Source organism: Myodes glareolus, chromosome 16, assembly GCF_982192425.1.
Source record: "Myodes glareolus chromosome 16, mMyoGla1.1, whole genome shotgun sequence".
Lineage (NCBI taxonomy): Eukaryota > Metazoa > Chordata > Mammalia > Rodentia > Cricetidae > Myodes > Myodes glareolus.
Window position 1 is genome coordinate 465015 of NC_142041.1, and position 25038 is coordinate 490052.

The window sequence follows — 25038 nt, forward strand, 5'->3', positions numbered from 1 at the left end:
CTTGACTACTTATAATGGCTTCACTTTCTGAGTTCTTGTGCCACTGTGGTTTCATATCAAACAAGTCCTTACTGTAAATGCTGGAAATAATAAAAAATCTTCCTAGGTTTGACAACTGTGTGTGTATGTGTGTGTGTGTGTGTGTGTGTGTGTAATGAATAAGTGTTTGCCTGCATGTAGGTATATATGCTATGTGTGAAGTGTATGCACGTGTGCAGTGATCTGCAGAGCCAGAAGAGGGTGCTAGGTGTTTGGGATCTGGAATTACAGATAGTTGTGAGCCTCTGTGGATCTGGGAACCAACCCATGTCCTCTGCAAGAACAGCAGGTGCTTTTCAGCACCAAGCCCATAGGCAACTTTTTAGCAAAGAATAAATAATGAAAGTGTTCTGCTATCTTAGGAAATGTGAGATTGGAAATGGCCTGACCTAGTGTATCTATCCTGGATATAATTTCTTCATAAGTGTCATAAATGGTAGGGGAAAGCCAAGTTTTTCCCACTGAAAGGATATTTTTGTTTGTTTTCTTTTGGTTTGGTTTGGTTTTTTTGAGACAGAATTTCCTCTCTGTGTAACAGCCTTAGCTTTCCTGGAAGTAGCTTTTATAGACCAGTCTGGCCTCGAACTCACAGAGATCCTCCTGCCTCTGCCTCCCGAGTTCTGGGATTAAAGGCGTGCACCACCACCATCTGGCTCGGATATTTTGTTTTTGTTTTTAATTTTATTAAAGCTTTATTACTAAATGCTTTTTTAAACTGTCAGTATACTAGACTTATTATATAATACATTGAGTACAGTTCTTCTTTTGCCATTGATAATCTAATCTTTTTGCTTTTAGTCACAGTGTGATTTTTTTTGTATTTTATTTCTTATACATACTAATCCCAGTTTTCCCTCCCTCCTCTCCTGTTCCCTCTACTTCCCCTCACCCCACCTCACCTCCAGCTGCTCCTCAGAGAGGGTATGGCCATGAATTCTGTCACATCACCACATGGAGTCAGGACCAAGGCCCTCCCCCTGTGTCTAGGCTGAGCAAGGTTTCTCTTCATAGGAAATTGGCTCCAGAAAACCAGATCACTCATTAGGGATTCTTCCTGGTCCCCCTGCCAGTGACCCCAACCAACTGTCCAAGCCACCCACTGTCACCTTCTTTAGGGGGGCTAGGTCGGTCTTATGCAGGTTTCCAGGTTGTGTGTCTGGAGTTACTTGGCTCCCACTAGTCAGGTCAGCTTTTTCTGTGGGTTTTCCCATCCTGGTCTTGACCCCTTTGTTCATGTTATTGCCCCTCCCTTTCTTTGATTGGACTCTTGTAGCTCTGTCCAGTGGTTAGCTCCACAACTAAGCACTCTGCAGCTGCACCTTTTTTATTTACATGTATTGGTTAATCATGATGGGGTTTTTTGACATTATCCAGATGTATATAATGCAATTTGCTCATATTTACCTTGCCCCATTACCCTCTCTTGTCCTCCCAACTATTCTCTTTATTTTCATCCTCTACCCCCGTGTGTTTGTGTGTCTGTGTGTGTCTGCCTGTGTGTGTAACTCAGTAAGTTTAATTAGGGTTATTTACAGAAACACAAGTAGCATACCAGTGGTGACACCTGAAGAAAATGCCTCTCACTCCATCAGCAATTAGTAACAGCTTGTGAATTCTCAGGAGGGGCCTAACATCACGAGCCCTTCTCCTGATATATTAACCTTAATACTGCGATGCTTAAGTTGTAGTAAAGTCTTTATAAGTTCTGACACTTCAGGGAGGAGTTCCACGTGCTCAGATATAAGGTTGATTTCTCGTATTTGTGTCATGTCCTGTTCAGCTTACAAACTCTGAAATGCATATATCAAGGAACCTTTTGTTTCTCTTGTGTAGTTGGAAAGTTCTGGTTATTTTTCTTTGGTTTCTTAAGACAGGGTTTCTTGGTGTAGCCTTGACTGTCCTAGTACTTGCTTTGTAGACCAGGCTGGCCTCAGACTCAGATAACTGCCGACTTCTACCTCACAAGAGCCAGGATTAAAGTGTGCACCACCACTGACTGAGTTCGGCTTTAACATACATGTGGTTTTTTTCTAGATTACTGTAGAATGCACATTTCTTGACTACATCATGGGAGGGTGCCAGCTGAATTTTACTGTAAGTAAAACTGAGTTTTCTAGCAAATCTGTTAGATGTTGTCCCCCGCCCCCACCACCATGTTGCAGCGTTTTTTTTACTGCCAAGCTGCTTTTGTTACGAAATTTGCACAATCTGTTTAACATGCTTTCCTCATAGACCATCTAGGGTCATCATGAAAGTTTGACTTAGTTGATGAGTTGATGAATAATCTCTCCCCCTCTGGAGAAAGCAGAAACACACAAACCAGTGGTTATTCTGTAATTATTTAAGGAATAGAGAATAGACATGCAAAATCAGCACCTAAATATGGGTCATTCCATGTGATGATTCATGATTCTTCAATCTAGAAAAAGAACAGGTTGTTTTCATAATGAGGCCTGTTCAGTTGTTTGTGTAAATGCTGTGAGAATTTTTTAGGAGATAGCAGAAGACATTCTGGGATAGTTGGGGCCTTATCTCTGAAGTTTTCTTGTACCTCTAGCTCAGGTAGCCCTGCCCCTCTCTAGTAAGAATTGCTGTCTTGGCAGGTGGGAGTGGACTTCACCGGTTCCAATGGTGACCCCAGTTCTTCAGATTCCCTGCATTACATCAGCCCTAATGGTGTCAATGAGTATCTGACTGCCATCTGGTCTGTGGGATTGGTAATTCAAGATTATGATACGTGAGTATAACTCGGGTACACGTTTCATAATTCCTTAGAATACTTACTTGTTTCATCATCTGTTGTTCTGATAGAGGTGGGACAGTGCAGATGATAGAATAGCGTTCTTTCTCAAATTCTCGTCTTTTTTTCTTTGTGTTTTCCTTTGATTGTCACTCTTCTGTGACTAGTTGTAATGTGTTGTGTGTAGCTTCCTCATTTTACGGTTGACAGAAGTCAACAAGATTCATTTCTTTGATCTGATTTCCTTGGAGTTCCAATGAGGGATAAGTTGTATATGTGATTTTAGCCTAGATGATGCAATCTTTAATAAAAATTGCTTCTTATCATATATACATGTTCCTCTCAATAATAAGCTACAGGGAAACCTTGTCTCAGAATACCAAAAAAAAAAAAATATTCATTCATTCATTCTGAGAAAGGGTCTACTTCCCTCCCTGGCTTGAAACTCAGTATGTAGATCAGCCTGACTTTGAAATCACAGAGGTCTGTCTACTTCTATCTTGAAAGCACTGGAATTAAAGAAATGCATCACCACACTCTGCTGAAGTATTTTTTCAATTGGAGCTTTTGGCAAAGCTAAAGAGCATCTTAACCTAATCACTGCAGAGTATTCTGAATGAATTTTCAGTTCTTAGATTTTGAGTAAATTTGGAGACCTGGGTGTATTTTGAGTTGTAGAATCAGTACCTAGCCTGTGGAATATCTTAGGTTCAATTTTCAGTCATAAAACTATGTGACTACTACTACTGTTACTACTAGATGTATTATAACAGCTAATATGTGCCAGAGACCCTTGTATTAGTCTGAAAAGACAATGAGCAGTAGATGGCAGTCAGTGGCACCTGAAAAGGGCACAAGACTAGGGTAAATTCACACGTGACTTCTTAAAATCATATAATTAACAAATCAAAACCTAAATGACAGAATTTTAAAATTTAGAAAGTATCCAGAGTTCAGAAAAAAAGAGACAAATGCAGAATAAGAACATCAACTTCTCACTAGCCAGCCACAACAAAATTATATTGTCCAATTAAGCTAATGAAGTAAATTATATTAGCTAAAAAGTTACAGTGAATAAAGGTCATCATAAAAATCATAATAAGTGAATAGGATTTTGTAAAATATTTTGGATTTTTAGTAAGGTAAACTAAAAAATTGAACTGAAGAACTAAGAAGAGACCATGTTTAAATAGAAAGAGATCCTGTGATAATGATGTGAATGAAATTTCTTTCACAGTTAATCAATTTAAATTAGAACTGCATTAGAATACTGACAAAAAGAGTCTTAAAAATCTCTAAATAGAATCATCTAGATATTTTTCTGAAGGAAAGACGGGAAGGAGGGAGAAAGGCAAGAAGAATTTGCTTAGCAGTTTTCTTTGTTTGGTTTTTATTTTTAACTTTTGAACGTATTTATTAATTTTATGTGTATGAGTGTTTTGCCTGTGTGTGTATATACCACGTATGTACCTGGCGCCCATGGAGTTCAGAAGAGGGTGACATTGTGCTCTTAATCTGAGTCATCTCTCAGCCCTACTCGAACAGCTTTTAAAATTTATTTCAAAATGCAAACATACAACTGTACTTGACCAAGTGAACCAAGCATATATGTAAGAAATAATCCTGTAACATATGTGAATCTAATAAGAATAGCATCTAAGAGACAGTGATTGTAACAGCAACATATTTCACAGGAGTGGAATTTAAAGCCAGACATAGTGGGTCACACTTTTAATCCTAACACTGGGGAGGCAGAGGGAGGTGGATCTCTGTGAGTTTGAGGCCAGCCTGAGCTACATAGTGAGACCCTGTCTCAAGACAAAAAGAACAAAGAATTGAATTTGAATCCACAATTCATACCTGAAAAATATGATAAGCCACATGTGTCATAAAGCAGATACTCTTAAACAAAGTAGCCTCACAGAATAGCAGTAAGTTCAGTACTGTTCCGACGTTTTTGCCATCCTCAATTTATAGGTTCTGTTTCTGGGGACAAGCTCTCTGCTCTTCTTTAGACAGTAGGAAGAGGAGAAAGGGGCCCAGGAGTGCATGTGTATTTCCTCCTAGAGGTATAATTCGATGTTACTGAGAAAAATCCTTCTACTCAGCTCCTTGGGCTAGAATCTGGCCACCTGATCTTGGCAGGCTCCTAGAGTAGGTGCGGTCACCGCCTCCAGAGTCTGTTATTAAAGGAGGGAAGCAGCTGTTTCTGCTTCATATCCTACGTCAAAGCCCTTTTCAGAGTAATGAGAAACAAAAGTAAACTTGAAAATGTTTAAGAGAAAAAAAATCGATGATTCGTTTATAATTTGCATTGTACCTGGCTACTAAGACAACAGAAGCAGAAGTCTTGGGATAATTTGTATGTGTTCACATTCTCTAGTACGAAAATCCGTGAAAGAGGGTGGGAAGATGGCTCAGTGGGTAAGAGCGAGTTCTGTGATAGGGAGAGAGGCTCAGTTAGACCCTCAGCACCCATTCAAAAGCTTAACATGGCTGTTTGTGCCCATAATCAGTGTTAGGAATGGAAGGGATAAAGAGGGAGCTGACATCCCCTTTGGGTGTTCATGGACTCATTAGTAAAAGAATGTTTAAAAAAAAATCTATGGAAGTTTCTAAACAACATTAGAGACAGGCTACAGACTAGGAAACATATTTTTGACATGATAGGGACATTATCTATCTTTAATGGAAAATAAATCCCAAATATTAGAATTAATAATACAGTACAAGTGAGGTAGTTGTGCAGGTGAAGGTGCCTGTGCCGAGCCGGACAACCTGAATTGCCCTCTGTTCTTCACGTACACGCTGTAGCAAGCACGTGACCCACACATATAAATAAACAAATGTAGTAAATACGAGTGAGCATGCAAAGACTGTTCCAGTAGAAAACAGTGTGTTTGGTGGTGTTTTATAGTAAGGCATGTTGGCCACCTTCACTGTACCTCTGGGGGAATACCCATACCCTGGACATGTCAGTACCAACTCACATGTTCTATATTTGGGGCCACACTCTGTGTCCATAAATGGCAGACTCCAGATGGACATTTGTTTTCTTGCAGAAACTTGAGAGTTTTATAATAGGTGACATTTCCCCCAATGTTTCTATGGTCAATTGTATGTATATTCACATCAAATGATGTAAGTAAATGCTACAAATAACCTCATCATTTGAGGTTTTTTTTTTTTTTAACCAAACAGTCCTGCTTAAAAGAAAAAAGATGTGGTTTTGTTTATTTGTTTGTTTGGTTTTGGCTTTTCATATTTGTTCAGTGAAATAATACACAAGGTTTAAATGAAAAGTAATGGCTTATGAGACATTTTATTTATTTATTTAATGTGTATATGTGTGCGTGAATGCATGTACATACACCATGTATGTGCAGGAGCCTGTGGATGTCAGCAGAAGTTTTGGATCCCCTGAACTGTACTTGCAGATGGTTGCTAGCCAGCGAGTAGGTGCTGGAAAATAAACCCAGGCCCTCATCAAGAACAAGTGCACTTAACTACCGAGCTACCCCTTACCCCATAAATTGTAATTTATGCTTCTCTAAAGGCATTAAAGTGGAGAGTGATAGAGGAAAACACTCAGGTATGTTTCACACACACTTGCATGTCACACACACCAAGAAAACCTGTATAGATATTTCTTCCTTCAATGCACAGAAAAACCTGTAAAGTGAGTGTTTTCCAGTGCTAGCATTGGCATCAGTAAAGGGAGTGCTAGGTAATTTTTTGTTTATAAATTTTGTGGCTTTGAATTTTTTTAAGTCTAAGCTCATAAATATGAATAAATATATATTTTATTTAAAATTATTTGATTTGCTTTCTTTTTCTTTTTTAGTGATAAGATGTTTCCAGCTTTCGGCTTTGGAGCTCAGGTGCCTCCTCAGTGGCAGGTAATCCCCCCTTCTTTTTTCTAACTTTTATTGATCCTTTGTGGATTTCACATCTGCCCTCTGCCCTTGCAATGCCTCCCCCCCCCCAAAAAAAAAAAAAACCAAAAACAAATTTAAAAGAAAAGCCAAAACCAAGCCAAAATAAACAAGAATAACAAAAAAAGACAAGAATCTCATCATGGAAGCTGTAGTGTGACTGTTGAGTTCACAAGGTTTATCCTTTAGCCCATTCATCTTTCCTTGCAAGTGTTCATTGCCAGAGTCATTGGTCTCTGACTTCTGCTAAGCCACCAATAATGGACTCTCACTAGGGCTCCTCTTGGATATCCCATTGTTGTCCTGTGTTGTGAAGTTCCTGCTGTTTTGGATCTGTAGGTTCATCCCCTTCACCTGCCCACTCAGTCTCATAGATGAGTCTCATAGTCCTGGCTCTGGGCCTGGGTGGTAGCTGGGTTGGTCAGCCCTCCAGCTTTCCCTCATCATCATTACCCAGGCAAGCTCTCCAGCATTGCCCAAGCTAGTTCACACAGTGTGGTCTGCAGCAAGGAGTGGGGCCAGGTCTATTCTCAGGGCCTCAGGTCCAGGTCCAGGTCACCCACACTCATACTGCTAGGGCCAGCTCTCCTGTTTTGATCAGACAAGGCACTGGCCACTCCAATTGTCTTGGCCCTGGTGACAACACAGCCCTCAAACAACAGCTAGGTCATAAGTTGCGACCTAGTCACTGGGCATTTGCACCTCCCCACTCCTGCATCACAAGCCAGGGATATCAACTCAGATCGCAGCTGTGGTAGGGTCAAAGACCCAGACATAGTTCTCAGCAGGAACCATAATATCACCATGGCCCCAGGTGGCAATGCAGGGCAGCCAGATTGACTTGGCCCCTGCAGCAGCATGGCCCTCTAACAACCAACATGGCTCCAGGTGGTGGCCCACACCACAGGGTTCTGCATAGCCATCAGTGGCAACAGAAGCCATAGACTTCAACTCAGTCACTGATGACTGTTTCAGGTCCTCAGACAAACACCTGGCTCTTGGAGTCCTGGCCTAGGCTGGGATATCACCTTGGACTTGGGTAACTGGCAGGCCATTCATGTCAGCCTGTTCCTCACCAACCTCACATCTTCAGATCTGCCTCTCTCCACAGCCCATGAATGGTTTTGCCTCTCTCTCTAGTGTGTGCTCTCTCCCCTCCCCAACAGTGGGGCCCAACCACACTGGCATTATAGCTGTTGGTTGGGTCACAGGTGGCTCATGGTTGAGTCCTGCCTGAGTCAGCTGCAAGGCATGGTGTGGAGCTGTTGCTTTTCTCTTGCATACCTGGGCCTAGAAACCTTGGACAGTGCTTGGTATGATGGTGACAGACTGCCAAGTGCCAGAGGCATTGGGTAGGCTTTTGGTTGATAGTGCCCTCCAGACCAAGAAGTCTGGGGGTGGAGCCATCTGTGTCCTCCACTGACTCAGGCCTGGAAAGGGTTGAGCTGGTAGGCAATCTCCTTTTAAAACTTTATTCTGGACTAGCAAATAGGCCTCACCAGCCCTTTTTTCTTTTGACAGGTGTCTCATGAATTTCCAATGAACTTTAACCCATCAAACCCCTATTGTAATGGTAAGTAAAGCCAGAAAGCCAAACATGAAGAGCACCTCATTCATTCTTATGTTTTCCTTGCAGGTTAGAGCTACTCATATTTCATCTCTAAATCTCAGGCTGACACATTAGCTTACTGTTTTGTTTGGTAGGAAATCACCTCACATTGGTGCTTATCTAAATTGGAATTATTTTTAGAATATACTAAATATACTTATGTCATCTGACAACTCATTTTAGAAGTTTTATGCTCTATAAATAGTGTAAACCCATCCTTGGTCTGCTCATCAAGCAAATAACCTTTTCACTTTAAGTTCATAGTCCGAAGAAAACAACCATTTTGATTGTAGATCAAAGATATGCTATATAGAAAAGGTAAGGCTTTAAGACACCAAAGTTCAATTATATTTTTCTAAAGATATCATTAGCTTAGTTGCCTAGAAATAACAATTCACTTATTGCTTTAATGCAAGGAAGGATTTCAGTATAATTCAGTCTTAGGTGAGTATTTGGAGACTTTGTGAAGAGAGTAAATTGCTAAAAACCTTCAGGATACAAAGCAAGCTTAATTATACAAATGGAGAAAATACTTCTGTCTTTATCAGTGTTCTGTTGCTGTGAAGAGACACCATGACCATGGCAACTTTTACAAAAGAAAACGAGTTTCAGAGTTTAGTCCATTGGTGTGCAAGAAGACATGGTAGCTGATGGTTCTACATCTGGATCTCAATCAGGAAGAAGAGAGAGACTCTGAACTTGTCAAGGGCTTCTGAAACCTCCAATCCCATCCCAGTGATGCACTTCCTCCCACACGGCCACACCTAATCCTTTCAGATGATGCTACTCCCTGGTGACCAAGCATTCAAATCTCTGACCTATGGGGGCCGCTCTTATTAAAATCACCACAACTATTGTTGCTGGAATTATATGCTCAGGTTTTCTACAGTGTATTCCATTGCAGTTAGTGATGCTGCTCTCTGTAGTTAATATTATTGTTACTACTGTTAGACTAATTCCTAGTAACACTATCAGTTTATCACTGTAAAATCACATCTCTGTGAATTGTTGTCACAGGTTGCTCAAGGCTACTTGCTTCTAAATTCAATATGACCAACAGGAGTTTCTTGGAACTCTTAAATTTTAAGAGGAGAAAATTGGTGTTTCATTCTTGTCTTTGATCTTTGAGACCCCTTTTTGGTTGAAAAGTTTTCTACAGAGTTGAGGGATGAGTCAGTGATTAAGAACACTGGCTATACAAACATGAGGACCTGAGTTGAAATCCCAACCAGCCATGCAGAAAGTTTGGCATGACTGGACATTCCTATTATTTCATTGGAGGGCACAGAAGATAGATCTGGAGAGTTCACTGGCTAGCCAGCCTAACCAAAATGGTTCATATTATACTCTATTTTAAGACAGAAGATGGAGAGCAATAAAAAGGACACCTGACACCTTGTTCTGGTGTCTGCGTGGCATGCACAGGTGTGCATAGCTGCATATTCACTTGCGTGTACATATATACCACACACATACACACTATACACAAATGAATAAAAATTTTAAATACACTAACATAGGAAAATAAAACATTCTTTAAAATACACCATGGACAAGTTTTTGTGGTCTCAAAATATAGCACAGGGAATTCTTTTGAGATTTATAGCATTTGCCTGCATCCTAAACTGTCATTGAGGACAGAATAAACACAGCATACCTGGGATATTCGTTTGTAGACTCCTTTACACCAGAATACTAGCCAGATCCAGACCACGCTGTTTTAACAGAAATAGCCCTAAACATTGGTGACTTACAGTGGCACATCTATTCCTTACTCATTTGACTTGTAGCTAGATCACACAGTTTTCTATGTTTCGTTTTTAGTTTGTTTTTATAAGATAGGGTCTTGCCATGTAGTTCAGGCTATAAACTTGGCCTCTTTCTACCTTGGTTTCCTGAGTGCTTGGATAGAAGATGTAATACCTCATCCAGCTCTCCCCAAGTTTCTTAGTCTGATACTCAGCCTGAAGGGACCAGCTCTTCACCTGCTGCTTCTGTGAGCCAGGAAAAGAGTATAAGAACTAGAGAAAACAGGCAATGGTTCTAAAGGCATCTACTTAGATGCTGGCCCTGTCTGTTTATATGCATTGAATCATATATAGCCCTGTTCAACTTGCTACTTATAATACTGGCAAGCCGAACTGTTTAGTTTCTAGAGAAAATGTGGGAAACAGCCTATGTGAATATTAAACTAATGCTGTCTATTATACCATGCCTGACCCTGACTCGGATAACCTAGTTAATTAGAATTAGTTAGCCTTATAACCTTCTATTTTTATAGAACTTTGCTAATGTGTATATAGTTGTGCTTCCCAGTACTGTGGGTTAACAAATTATATTTGAGGATTTTTAATACTACTTTCTTTGATCTAGGAATTCAAGGCATTATAGAGGCTTATCGGACCTGTCTTCCTCAGATAAAACTCTATGGACCAACTAATTTTTCTCCAATTATAAATCACGTGGCCAGGTTTGCAGCTGCAGCCACACAGCAGCAGACAGCATCTGTAAGTGCTCTAGACTCAGAAGCAGGAAGGGTGTGGTTGGTACTTTTTCCTGGTTGCCATACTATTGAATTTGTCAGGGTAGTAAGTCAAGAGTAAGAAGTAATGATATAATTAGTATTGGTTTGGGAGAGGTATCTGTTGCTATTAATGATCACTAAAACAAAATAATGCTTACATTTTTGAGTCTTTTTTCTGGCTTTGGAAGTAATTTGCTAGGTTCTACAAAAAAAGGGGGGCTATTACTTAGCTTTTAGAAAAATACTTCATGTGAAGGCCTTTGAATACATCAGTTGCTGGTATTGCATCACTTCCTATAATACAGAGGTTTGATACAAAGGTTTGAATTAGCTGACCATTACCAGTCAGATGTTGGTTACCAAATCTCTCAAGCTGTAATATATTTAAAATTAGGGGCAGAGATTGTAGGGAGCCCCATTGTGTAGGTGTTGAAAAGTTAAACAAGATCATTCATGTAAAATGCAAACAGTGCCTGAGTCAGAGAAAACACTCCCATAGTATAAGTTACAATCATAAATCTTATTCCTGCCCTATAGCTTTATGTGACAGTTTACTACTCTGGAAAGTTTCATCAAAAAACGAAATTTTTTTTAAAGCATGTGTTTTAGCTGGACAGATAACCCTTTGGAAGTTTTGGATCTGTTGAGAGTGGAGTTCTCATTTGCTCCCTTGTTCTAGTCTTTGACATGTTTAATGAGTGTTTATTCCTCTGCTTACTTGAAAGGCTTTTCTTTGATATTTAGAGGTCTTCTGTGTATTTTTTTTCAACTTATTTTGTGATGTGTTACACTTCTAATGAATCTAGAGTTGATCCTTGTCATCAGAGAATTACAGGCTCTATTATGCAGTTGATAGCCCAGAAACACGCTGGCAATGACAGGAGCGAAGCAGTTGACTCACTACCCTAGGTCAGTCCTTTTACTGTTTGACCTTCACCTGCTCAGAGAACATGTTTTCTTTCTTGGTAGCAATACTTTGTGCTCTTGATCATCACGGATGGTGTGATCACAGACCTTGATGAAACTAGACACGCGATCGTCAACGCTTCCAAGCTGCCCATGTCTATCATCATTGTGGGAGTTGGGGGAGCCGACTTTAGTGCCATGGAGTTTCTGGATGGTGATGGGGGGAATCTCCGTTCCCCATCAGGAGAGGTGGCCATAAGAGATATTGTTCAGTTCGTGCCTTTCAGACAGTTCCAGAATGTGAGTACCGTTCTTTCTGACTTAAACAGAATGCTTTTGCCTTTGCATGTGAGAGGTTCGATTTGGTTGCGCATTTTTTTATCCTTTGTGCTTTTGATATAATAATAACAGAATGATAAACTTCAAATAATATTGTTATAAATATGTTAAGATTTTTTGTTACTTTGTATTCATCACTTTCCTCATGGCTGTGAAAAATTGTCTGGCAAAGACATCTTGTAGAAGGAAAATTTCCTTTGGCTCACTGTAAGCAGAGACTGCACGTTCATTTCCCAGCTGCCCAGACCCAAATAATAACATAGAAACTATATTAATTACAACACTGCTTGGCTATTAGCTCAGTCTTCTTATTAACTAACTCTTGCATCTTAAATTAACCCATTTCTATTAATCTGTGTATCATCACGAGGCACTTGTAAGGGTCCAGCATCTGTCTCCTTCAGCAGCTACATGGAGTCTCCCTGACTCTGCCTTCTCTCTCTCTCTCTCTCTCTCTCTCTCTCTCTCTCTCTCTCTCTCTCTCTCTCTCTCTCTCTCTTTCTCTCTTGCTGTTTGGATTTCCTGCCTGGCTTTTTTCTGCTAAGTTATTGGCCAAAACAGCTTTATTTATCAACCAATAAAAGCAACACATATACAGAAAGGCATCCCACATCAGCTCGTAGTTCATTTGCTCAATTGAGCTTGCGCCTCTTTGATAACTTTAGCAAGTTAGCATAATCAGCCAACTCAGATGCTCAGCTCAATTTCTCATTTTTACTCAGTCCAGGACTCCAGCTCATGGAGTAGTGCTACCTGTACTCAACATAGGTCTACTTCTCCACTCCAGTTCAACCTCTCTGAAAACAGAGATAGACCCAGAAGTATATGTCCTAGGTGATCCTGGGTCCTATTGAATGGACAGTCAAGATAAGCCACACTTTGTAACAACAGAAACACCAAGTACTAACCAAACCTCTAGGAGAGTATGCTTGTTCGTAGAAGCAGATGTTAATACATCTTTAATTCCCTCACTCTAAGATCAGCCTGGACTATATAGTGAGTTCCAAGCTGCCTGGGTCCCATAGGGAGACATATCTCAAAAAAAAAAAATCAGATAAAAATCTCTTAGAAAATATCATACTTGGTCCAGTGTTAATACCTTGTAGAATATTTTACAGATCACAGCCTTGGTATGTATAGTGATCTAATTATGATTCATCACCACGGGGAGCCCTTATGTTTTGCCTTTGTTGATGCATCTACTTCCCATCTACACCTATGTCTCCTTAGCCCATGGAAACCACTAAACTGTTCATTTCTACAATTTCATTATTTCAGGAATTTATATAAATATTCAGGCATGATGGTACATGCCTATAGTAGCAGCCCATGGGAGGCAGCAAGTGTGAATTTGAGGCCAGTCTAAGCTTCTTGGAGAGATGCTATCTCAGAAAACAAACAACTAAACAAACAAAAAAAATTTACATAGATGGAAGCATACTCTATATGAGCTATAAGACTGACTTTTCCTCTTAGCATGCCTCTTCTCAGAGTCCCCCGGGTTGGTGCATGCATTCTTCTTTAGTTTTGTTTGATTTTTGAATTCTTGAGATAGTCTCCATGCTGATCAGAAATTCTCAGTGTAGATCAGGCTGACCATTTTGAGAAGAATATAGAAGGATTTAATGTATAATGCTATATGAAATAGTCTTATATCCACATATTTAAAAACCAAAAATAAAAACCCATATGTGAATGTTTTAGCACCTTTATTCATAATAGATAAAAACTGTAAACAACCCAGATATCCTTCAACAGGTAAATGATGACGAAAAGTGTGGTATATCCATAGCATAGAATATTTATGAACAGACTTTAAAAACAATACAAATGCTGATATGAAGGACTTCCGTGAATGGGTTGTTTGGGAAAAAGAAGCATTTAGAATCATTCTGTTTACATCATTCCTGTAGTCACAGACTGTGTTTCATATAGCATTTTGCATTAGATTTTTGCATGCTCATTTCAGAATGGTGATTGATACTCAAAACACCTTTTAAAATCAGTTTATGGTATTACTCAAGCTAATAGGTAATTAAAATAGGGGTTGCATTTAGTAGTCATGAGAATAATAAACTCTTTGTGTGACTAACATAAAGTCTGTAGGCACAAGTAGAATAGTGTGATTTTTGTTTGGTTTGATTTGGTTTGGTTTTCCGAGAGAAAGTTTTTCTGTAGCTTTGGAGCCTGTCTTGGAACTAGCTCTTTGTAGACCAGGCTGACCTCGAACTCACAGAGATTTGCCTGCCTCTGCCTCCTGAATGCTGGAATTAAAGGCCTGTGCCACCACTGCCCAGCTCTAGAACAACCTTTTAATATGACTTTCTTAAAAAGGAAAAGCTAAGAATACATTACAAAAAATAGGTCGTGCATCTAAACACACACCTATAGTGTCAGCACTCAGCAAACAGAGGCAGGAAATATATCAATATCACTCAGAAGGCAGAAGTAGGCTATCTCAAATTCAAGGCCAGCCTGGTCTACAGAATGTTTTCCAAACCAGATAAGGCTACATAGTGAGACCCTGCCACAAAAAGTAGGAGGCATAACAACAGCAGAATTATTAAATATGAAATGGCTGGCACCCAAGAACTTGACACATACTAGCAATGGTAATGATGGCAATTATAAATACCATGAATTACTTTTCTTATATTATGTGGCCTGTTCCTAAGGCATAAACCTAGAGGCTGGGAATTACTACTTTTTAATGACTGCTGAGTTATCTCTAGTCTTTTATCAAACAGCCAGAATATCAGCCAAAATGGTTGTGTATGCCTGCAATTTCAGCACTTGGTAGGTAGAGTCAGAAGGATGGAGAGAGTTTCTTGTCATACCTGGCTACATAGTGAGTTCAAGGCCAGCCTGAGCTCCAAGAGACAACAACTATGCAAGCCAGCAAATCTCCATTTGGTAATAGTAACTATGACTTTGTTTTTCCTCAAGGCTCCAAAAGAAGCACTTGCTCAGTGTGTCTTGGCAGAGATTCCCCAGCAGGTGGTGGGCTACTTCAATACATACAAACTCCTTCCTCCCAAAAACCCCGCTGTGAAGTAGGAGCCAGGACACCTCCAGGATTCATAAGCTGTGTGGAGCAGTGCCATCTCTTATGCAGAATGATTTATCTACCTTATGTGCTTTTCACTTACAGTGTTCCTGATAGAAACCCAACTTTTTGTACGTATTTTATCTGTTTAAAGCATACATTTTATACTTTTTGAAGAGGACAATAACAAGTCTATCTCTGCTTAATAAATTCAGTGATTGTTAGTGATTTATAGAAATTCTAACAGTGCTATTTGTAATTGTATTTAATGTGGGAAAAGTGGGAATTTGTTGGTTTGTTGTCTACTTTCTATAATGAAAATTCCACTTTAAAATGTAGTCAGAGCAAATGAGGAATTACAAGATGATGTGGTTTGCAGGTTGCTATACTGTTTATAGTAAATATTTTGCAAGCCAAACTCTGTTCTTGTGACTGAGAGAGCTCCTTAACACAAATTAGTACTGAATTTGTATCTGTTACTCTGTATTTTGTCCCTTTTCATGCTGCAGTGATGTGTTATGCATTATACAAAACTGTTTTCACTTAGGTCTTCATGAAAAACAAGGGACTTACTCAGTTTTTTGTTTTGTTTTTGTTTGTTTGTTTGTTTCCAAGGCAGGGTTTCTTTGTGTAGCTTTGGAGCCAGTCCTGAAACTCTGTAGACCAGGCTGGCCTTGAATTGAGATCCACCTGCTCTGCCTCCCAAGTGCTGGGATTAAAGGTGTGCACCACCACCACCCGGCCTGTCAGTTTTTAAAATGGACAATCAACCAGGAAGAAAATCCTTGTAGACAAGACAGTTTTACCTTTTGAAATCTCTTCTTTTCGCTGTGAACTATTGCTCACAACATGGTCAGATTTGGCCTTTCTTTTACTGAGTAAACAAGACACTTGAGCCTCTGTTGAAGTACAAATGATAGGTCATCCCAGAATTTATATAACTTAGATCAGTGTAAGTTGGCTAAGTGATTGGAATTGCTTTGTCCATTAAAGCTGTGAGGACCAAACATTTAAGATAAAAATTTACTATTGTAGGCTTGGCATGATGACACTTCATCTTAGTACTTGAGAGGTAGAAGCTGGAGGGTCATCAGAAGCCAACCCACATACATTGTAAGTTCCAGGTCAGCCAGCTACACAGAATATGTTTCAAAGTAACAAAGAAAAGTAAATAATTAAGAAATCATACAATTTTTCTATCTGATGGCATAATTGGGAGAGATCATTTTTATTCTTTTCTTGCTATGCACCTGTGCATTGACTTGTATAGACTTATTTAGATATTTTTGCCTTTTAAAATGATATTTTTGTTTTCTTTAAACATATAGTTCCAGTTATTTATTAATCAAAATTCCATTTTTCATTTCAATAATATACTTTTTCCTAAGTCCAGAATATGTTCTGTTAAGCATACAACCTGATATATTTAAAAAGAAAAAAAAACAACACACACAAATAATTTTTCAACTTTTTTGAAACTTTTTCAACTGCTCCATTAGATAGTGTGGACTTAGTATGCTTGTTTTGAAGAATAGAATTACCTCTACTTTACCCTTTAAAATGTACTGCTTCCTGAGCACTATATTTTTGGAATAGATTCTGTAACATTTGTCTGAAATCTTGATGCCAAGTACTTTGCCTGTCTATGCAGTGGCCAATCATCACTAACAATTTAACACAGAATTGTGTATTCGTCACATATTCTTAAGAGGCTATCTAGCACTAGTCAGTGTTACTGAGTCCCTCTACTGCTGCCTGTGTCTTCTTTCTCTGCAGGCTTCTCAGAAAGAGTTTCTGCTGAGATCTAGCTCAGAGGAGATCTGCTTGTCTTGTTTGCAGAGCCCAGTGAAGGTTGTCTCCTTCTCACCTGGGTGCTGTTAACCTGAGGCAGTGCACCTCTATAACAGGGCTTCTTAAATTTATTTTTACTTTGTATCCTTTCACTCAAGACATGTTTATGCAACCCCAGTTTTATAAGCATTTAAAATAGGTAATACAAATCAAGCATTGCAAGTAAATCAAATGAAATTTATTTTAGGGATCTGGACAGATGGCTCAGGGTTCAGAGCATATATTGCTCTTGCAAAAGACCTGAATTTGGTTCCCAGACCCTACATCAGGCAGCTCACAGTTGGCTGTGACTCCAGCTTCAGGGGACCTGATGTCCTCCTCTGCCCTCAGTGTGCACCTGCATACATACACACAGAGGACACAAAAATTTTTATTTAGCACAATTTTTGTTAGATTTACAATTTTACCACATATTAAAGAGGAAGACATATTTGCCTACTCATAAGGTGGATATGCTTTGTTTTTTTACATAAGAATTAGATCTCAACTGGATATATTGCAGTACAAAGAGCATCTTCGATGTGCTTCAGACTTGGTTGATACTTTGTTTTTCTAATTGTCCATGCTTAGAACTGCCTTTCACTTAACTACATAGTATAAAATGTCATAAATATATTTAGGGGTGTTTCAGAGGTTAGAAGTTCTGTCCCTATCCAAAGCCAAAACACATTTAAAGATTTTGAATGAAGTTGAAGCTTACAATTTTTAAAGTCAAACTTTCTAACACAATACAATCTAGAGATTCTGACTTGATTATTGACTTGATTCAGAATAGCAGGGGGTATTGAAGTCTTTGTTTTCTATAACTAAGCATTTATGCTTCAAGAAGCTTAGTTTGTAGAGTAAAATGACTGTAACTCATAATACATGAAGTAACCTGAATTGAGCTGAGGTATTCAGACAGGGTTTATTATTGTTGCATGGCATGACAGAAAGTGCATCAAGTGTGTCTCAGAACCAAGGCTGCAGTGAAGTTGAGTGATATATGGGCAAGCCCAGAACACCTCAGATTCATTACACATTTGGTTTTGAATTAATTTTTGGCCATTGTGCATTAGGCATTAGAAACCTACTGTTGTCAGGTTTTTCAGTCTACATGACTGCTCATGGGGCTCCACAGCATGGTTCATTAGCAACAATTAATAGAGGAGGTGAAGACAGATTTTCTTTCTTTTCTTTTCTCTATTTTGAACCCTTTATTGTTTTACACATCTCAGTTCTCTGTGCTTGGAAAGACATCGCTGTGGTTTTCAGGACTTTCTTTTGCATACAGAGGGAACCAGCACAGAAATGGCTTACAGATTCTCAGTGTATGTTATGCAGTAGCAGAGGGGCTTCTCTGGCTCTGAAGCAGGGCTCACTGAACTTGCTCAGCCCCAGAGGGTGCTCAGAACCGCAGTCCCTTCTTCGTGTTTGCACTGGGCATCTGGCAGCCATCTTCCTGCCGTTTGTTTCTTAGCAGTTTTATATTCTGGCTTACCAGAATTGTTTCCTTTTAAAATACTTTTTCTTTAAACGACTCATCTTGATTGGGTTTTTATAGATTTGTTATTTATAAGAACTGTGATTCTGGCAAATTAAAGTAATCCGTACATTACTGCAGTTTGAAATAAGAGCATTTACAACTTCTAAATTATCTCTTATAAAACTCTTAGTTTCAGCACTCAAATTCATTTCATGCTATTTTATGTGTTTTGTAATCAAATATTTATTTTCCCTGTTGTGCCACTATGTGAACAAATGCCATTCATTTTTAAAATGAAAATCCCCAAATTGACTTTTGTTTCTTTGTAACACATATGTACACGATCATGCTGTGCACAGATATGATTTCTCACGTGCATATCTTCAGAAATAGTGTTCCCACTGGTCTAGTAACCTCATCGATTTTTTTAAAGGTCACTAGAATGTTAAGTCTTCTGAGGAATCTCCAAGTATTCACCTCAGACAACTTTTCCAAAGTAGATTCAGGGCCTCATTGCTGCCTGTGCTGCATTTTGACTTGCTTTGCCCCTTTCGTGTGTTTCCTAGAAAGCCATCTTCAAGAGTGCTCTCTAGTCTATTTTTCATGAAGATGATGTAAGGTAAGTTAGCAGCTCGGTGACAACTGTGAGCAGTTGTGTTGCTGTGGATATCACAGTATGTGCATAGCTTACCATACATGAATTCATGTCACATGTGTCTTCTGTGTGAATTCCCTTTGGATAAAGTTACTTCTTGATGTAACATGGCTGTGTTGTTTTCATTTTTATTTCTCTACATCTTACCAAAATAATAGAAAATGGAACTGGGGGATATGGTTCAATGGATAAGACCACTTGCTATATAAGTTTGAGGATCTGAGTTCAGACCCCTGGACCCCTGTACTAAGCTAAGCATAGCCACACAGACTCTAATCTTAGCACTGGAGGGAACTGATAAAGGACTTCTGGGACTTGTTGGCTATTAGCCTAGCTGAGAACTGGCAAGCTCCATGTTCAGTGAGAGGTCCTTACTTGATGGAGTAAGGCAGAGAGCAATAGAGAACACTCAGTGCCCTCTGGCCTTTGCATCCTGCACACATTCACACACTCATGTACCATACACAAGAAAAATAGTAGAAAAATTAGAAATAAATAGAAAATTAGTCTAATTTTGGGTGCCATTAAAAACGAAGTAGACTGAATAATTTATAAATAACCCAGATGGAAAAGTTCAAGAGTATGATGCAGGCATCTAAAGGGAGCCTCTGCTGTGTCATAGCATGGTAGAAGGGCAGAGAACACATGAGAGGAAGAAGAAACTGAGCTGAGCTTACCCTTTGCCTCAGGAACCCACTTCTGCAGTGACTGACCTATGCCTGTGATGAAAGAATCATTAATAACTGAATAGACTAAAGGTTAAACAGCAAATATAAAGCTACTTTAGGGTTTCTATTGCTGTCAAGGGACACCATGACCACAACAACTCTTATAAAGGAAACGATTTCACTGGAGTATCTTACAGTTTCAGAGTTTTAGTTCATTACCATGGTGGGGCTTGGCAGCAGGCAGGCAGACATGGTACTGAAAAAGGAGCTGAGAGTTCTGCTTTTTGATCTGCAGGCAACAGGAAGTGACCCATGATTACTCTGAGAGTCGCCTGAGCATAGAAGACCTCAAAGCCCATCCCCACAGTGACGCACTTCCTCCAACAGGGCCACACCTGTTCCAATAAGACCACTGCTCCTAGCAGTGCCATTCCCTATGAGTTTATGGGGGCCAACTTTATTTAAAACCACCCTAGCCCCATAAACTTATAACAATATTATAATGTAAAATGTATTTAGTTCAACTTCAAAAGTCCCCATAGTCTAATCTTAGAGTCTCAACAATGTTTAAAAGTCCAAAATCTCTTCTGAGATTCATGCAATCTCTTAACTGTAATCCCCTATAAAATAAAAATGAGAAACAGATCACATACTTCCAACATATAATGGGACAGGATATACATTACTATTCCAAAACAGGAAAGGGAGCATAGTGAGGAAATGCTGAACCAAAGCAAGACTGGAAACCAGGCGAGCTAACTCCAAACCCCATCTTCATATCTGATGTCAAAACGCTTTTCAGAACTCCAACTTCTTTCAGTTTTGGTGACTGCAGCATACTTATTTCTCTTAGACTGTTTCCACTAAGGCAATCCAGGCTTCACCTTCACAACTTCACACAACGGCCTCTAGACTTCCTTTCAGGGAAACGTTTAGTTGGGGTGGCTTACAGTTTCAGAGGTTTAGTCCATATAGTGGTTTGAAAGGAAATGGCCTCCAAGGAAGTGGCACTATTAGGAGGTGTGATTTTATTCAAGTAGGTGTGGCTTTATTAGAGGAAGTGTGTCAGTGTGGGTGTGGACTTTGAGGTCTCCTATGCTCACATTCTGTGTGACATTCAGGCCACTAACTGTTGGCTGAAGATGTAGGACTCTCAGCTATTTCTCCAGTACTATGTCTGCCTTCATACTGCCATGTTCCACCATGATGATAATGGACTGAATCTCTGAAATGTAAGTGAGCCACCCCAATTAAATGTTTTCGTAGAGTTGCTGTGGTCCTGTGTCTCTTCACAGCAATAGAAATCCTAAGACAGACCACTGGTGAGGTTTCATCCTGGGGGACTTTCTGGGCATACAGGAGCACTCAGTCTTAGGGGAAGGATAATGTTGAATAGGTTTCAGGAGAAGCATACTTGGAATTTTCAAAGACTTAAATGGCTTTGCATTTTCCTCATTAACATAAGCTCAAGGGCTTCAGAGAATGCAGTTATCAAACTCAATTCTGGCCACACTGCCTCTCAAACCAGGGAGTTGGCAATGTCACCTGGTGTGACTCAGCTGTCAGATCACACACTTGGTTCTGGGTCTGTTTCCAGATTCTGTCTGGCTACAAGTCTGCTTCTGTATCCAGATAATGAGTTGGGCCCATTTCATCAGTTTCTTCAATAGTTCAGAGGCTGGCACAGTCCTGGTAATTACACAGATCTCTAGATCTGCCAGTCTTGCGAATGACAAGATCATCACACTTGTCACTTGTCACTAATCATCACTATGTTTTGCCAAATTCCCCAGAAAAATCACAAGAGTTTACAAATTACCCTGGAGACTTGCTTAGCTATTTTGTCCCCCAAAGAAATGATGAGTAAGACATTTCAAGCTGAATTTTGACTTTGTACAGCTTGAGCTAGGAGAGTTGAGTCTTTGATTCATTAGCAGACTCACAAGGCACCAGGTTTAAAAACAGCTCTGGTCCTCATGCTAAGACTTAGGGAGGCCTAAGGAGCTCTCAGGAAGAATGGATAGGAAATATTCTGTTTACTTCATCATACCTGTCTTAGTTTCTTTATATCTGTGAAGAAACATCATGATCACGGTAATTTATTTAAGAAAATGTTTAAGGCGCATGATTCCAGAGGGTTAGAGTCTATGATGGCAGCAGCTGGCAGCCTACATCCTGATCCACAGACATAAGGCAGAGAGAGAGAGAGAGAGAGAGAGAGAGAGAGAGAGAGAGAGAAAGAGAGAGAGAGAGAGAGAGAGAATGAACCAAGAATGGCATGGACTTTTGAAACTCAAAGTCCAACCCCCAATGACACACCTCCAACAAAACTGTACCTCCTAATTCTTCACCAACTAAAGACCAAGCATGTATATGTATGTGTGTGGGGGAGGGGACATTCTCATTCTACCATTCTATAAAACATATTCATTTTCTTGCATAGATAGTTACTGAGTCACTTGTTACTGGCCATTAAGAAAAGCATTTTTAAAGTAAGGAATATAATTATCTTCAAAACTTATGATCTAATATGAAAATGGAGATGATTTGTGAAAGCAAAACAGGAATAATCAAGTGAGGTCCTCTGTGATAAGGGTAAAGGTCTCTCTTTGCACCTTCAGGTATTTATGAGGACCCACAAATGGCTTCTGAAAGACAGGACACATCCTTTGTCCCACTCTGTACTAAGAAGGCCACTGTTTGGTTTGTGGCCACTTAGCCCCGAAATAACCACACTGAAACTGTATTAATTAAATCATGGCTTGGCCCATTAGCTCTAGCTTCTTACTGGCTAACTCTTAAATCTTAATTTAACCCATCTCCATTAATCTGTGCATCACCACGAGGTGGTGGCTTACCGGGAAAATTTCAGCACCATCACTTCTCTCTGACTCCAATTCCTTTCTCCCAGCATTCCGGTTAGTTTTCCCTGCCTACCTCTGTTCCCCTATAGCTTTGCTATGGGCCCAAAGCAGTTCCTTTATTAATCAATGATATTCACAGCATACAGTGGGGAATCCCACATCACCTCCCCTTTCTGTTTAAATGAAAAGGAAGATTTAACATAGTAAAATTATATATAACAAAATAGGAATCAAGCAAGAATTACAGTTATAATATTTATATCTACTTTATCTTTTATCATAACTAAGGAAAACAATAACTATAGATTCTTCAAATCCATCAAAGACTCCAGAAGGATATAATATTACCTAAGTAAACAGGAAGTACATTGTAAGCAACTTTCAAAACTCTAGAATTGACGGAGACATCATGCTGCCTAGACAGTCACTCAAAGTTCTTCTGTACCATTGGGGCATTCATCTTTAGCCTACAGGACCATAGTATCTGACCGAATTTTCTATGAAGCAGGAAATTTCAGAGACAGTTCCACAGTTCTTCAGTTACTTTTCATTTGTATCCTGCAGAATGTCTAGCCAACTCTTTCATGAAGCAGGAACACCGAAGGATCGTCTAACCTTTAGGCAAGTTCAGCAGTCATTTCTCTGCGGGTCCTGCATGTCCAGTTCATGAAGCAGTCCAGGAAAGAGCAGTTCTTGCCCAAATGGCTAACAGACTCCGTAAAAAGCCTCTTCAGTGCCCATCTTCCTCTTGAAGTAACTTGGTGTTGCCAGGAACAGATGTGTCTCAATTGTCATTAACTACTTCTGCTCCATTTGTAAAGTACATGTGACATCTCCCATAAGGCGACCTCTGTTATCTGGAGGGCCAAACCACATCTGACTCCCTCAAGCTTTACGTTGATCTCATTCTCCCTATACCTTATCTTGGGCATTGTTTCTCGGTCAATTGAACCCATCTTTATGGAAGAGGTCATATGTAATTTGTTAAGAATTTCAGTGTAATCGTGTCTTAAGTTTTGTTATATACACGGGATTGAGCTAATTATCATAAGGAAACTTTTCCCAAAATTATGCTGTACTTAAATATACCTAAAATAAACTGTCTGGTATCAGACTCTAGAAGTTGAAACCAGATTGGAACCAACACTGTCTACTGAGTCACGTTGAGCCTGATTTCCTTTTTGCCTCACACATATCATTGCTTTACTAGCCCTGGTGTTTATAGAACCCTTCACATTTTCCCACTGTGCCTCTGACATCGATCATTCTCTGAAAGCCTCTTGCTTTTTCTACATTATAACACCCTATGCAACCTTCCACACCCAGATGAAATACCAGACAGCCATGTAGCTCACCCATACCTTCCCCCTGCCTTCAGTGTTTCTGTACTGAGAGCTTGTTTTTCACAAATTAAGGTAAAGGTGAACAAGTGTAACAATGAAGGGCCTGTTTGTTTGTTGGGATTTCTGTCCTGCCTGGATCCCCAGCTGTTTAGTCCCAAAGTAAAAATCACACAAGTGATCTCTATAAATTATAAAGCTGATTGGCCCATTAGGTCTAGCCTCTTACTGGCTAACTCTCACATCTTGATTAACCATTTTTTCTGATCTATGTTAGCCATGTGGCTCAGTACCTTTTTCAGTGGGGCAGTTCACATCCTGCTGCTTCGGTGGTCTGGGCAGGAATGGAAGTAATCAACTTCCTCCTCCCCAGAATTCTCCTGCTCTCCTTGCATCATTTCCACTTCCTGTCTGGTTTTCCTGCCTACACCTCCTGCCTGGCCAATCAGCGTTTATTTAAAACATGATTGACAGATTACAGACAATTCTCCCGCACCAAACAAGAAACTATTGTTATGACAACAAATTGATTGTCATGTTCCTGAACATTATATGTACAAACTTTTGATCCATCCATCTATTGTTCCAGGCTGTCTGGACCTTCTAAACCTGTTCAGCATTGTCTACATAGTAAGAGCCTTCCTTAAGAAAGACAGATGAAGCTACAGTTACCCTGATACCAAAACCACACAAAAACACAACCAAGAAAGAGAATTACAGGCCGATCTCACTCATGAACATTGACGCAAAAATTCTCAATAAAATACAGGCAAACCGAATCCAAGAACACATTAGAAAAATTATCCATTATGATCAAGTGGGCTTCATCCCAGAGATGCAGGGCTGGTTCAACATACGCAAATCTATCAATGTAATCCATCATATAAATAAACTGAAAGAAAAAAAACCATATGATCATTCCATTGGATGCTGAAAAAGCATTTGACAAAATTCAACACCCCTTTATGATAAAGGTGTTGGAGAGATTGGGTATACAAGGATCATACCTAAATATAATAAAAGCAATATATAGCAAGCCAACAGCTAACATCAAATT

General features: G+C 39.6%; 1 protein-coding gene across 5 annotated transcripts in view; it reads left to right on the forward strand.

Annotated features, from left to right (window-relative positions):
• The window catches only part of Cpne3 (copine 3), a 51433-nt gene extending 32218 nt beyond the window's left edge, over window positions 1-19215 (forward strand). For all 5 annotated transcript variants that reach the window (XM_048420121.3, XM_087897049.1, XM_087897051.1 and 2 more), the window contains 7 exons: window positions 2074-2133; window positions 2643-2776; window positions 6624-6678; window positions 8236-8287; window positions 10697-10830; window positions 11817-12053; window positions 15039-19215. In XM_048420121.3, coding sequence (XP_048276078.3) covers window positions 2074-2133; window positions 2643-2776; window positions 6624-6678; window positions 8236-8287; window positions 10697-10830; window positions 11817-12053; window positions 15039-15149 — 783 coding nt within the window. In that variant the 3' untranslated portion in view covers window positions 15150-19215. The remainder of the gene's footprint in view (window positions 1-2073; window positions 2134-2642; window positions 2777-6623; window positions 6679-8235; window positions 8288-10696; window positions 10831-11816; window positions 12054-15038) is intronic.
• Window positions 19216-25038: the final 5823 nt, after the last annotated feature.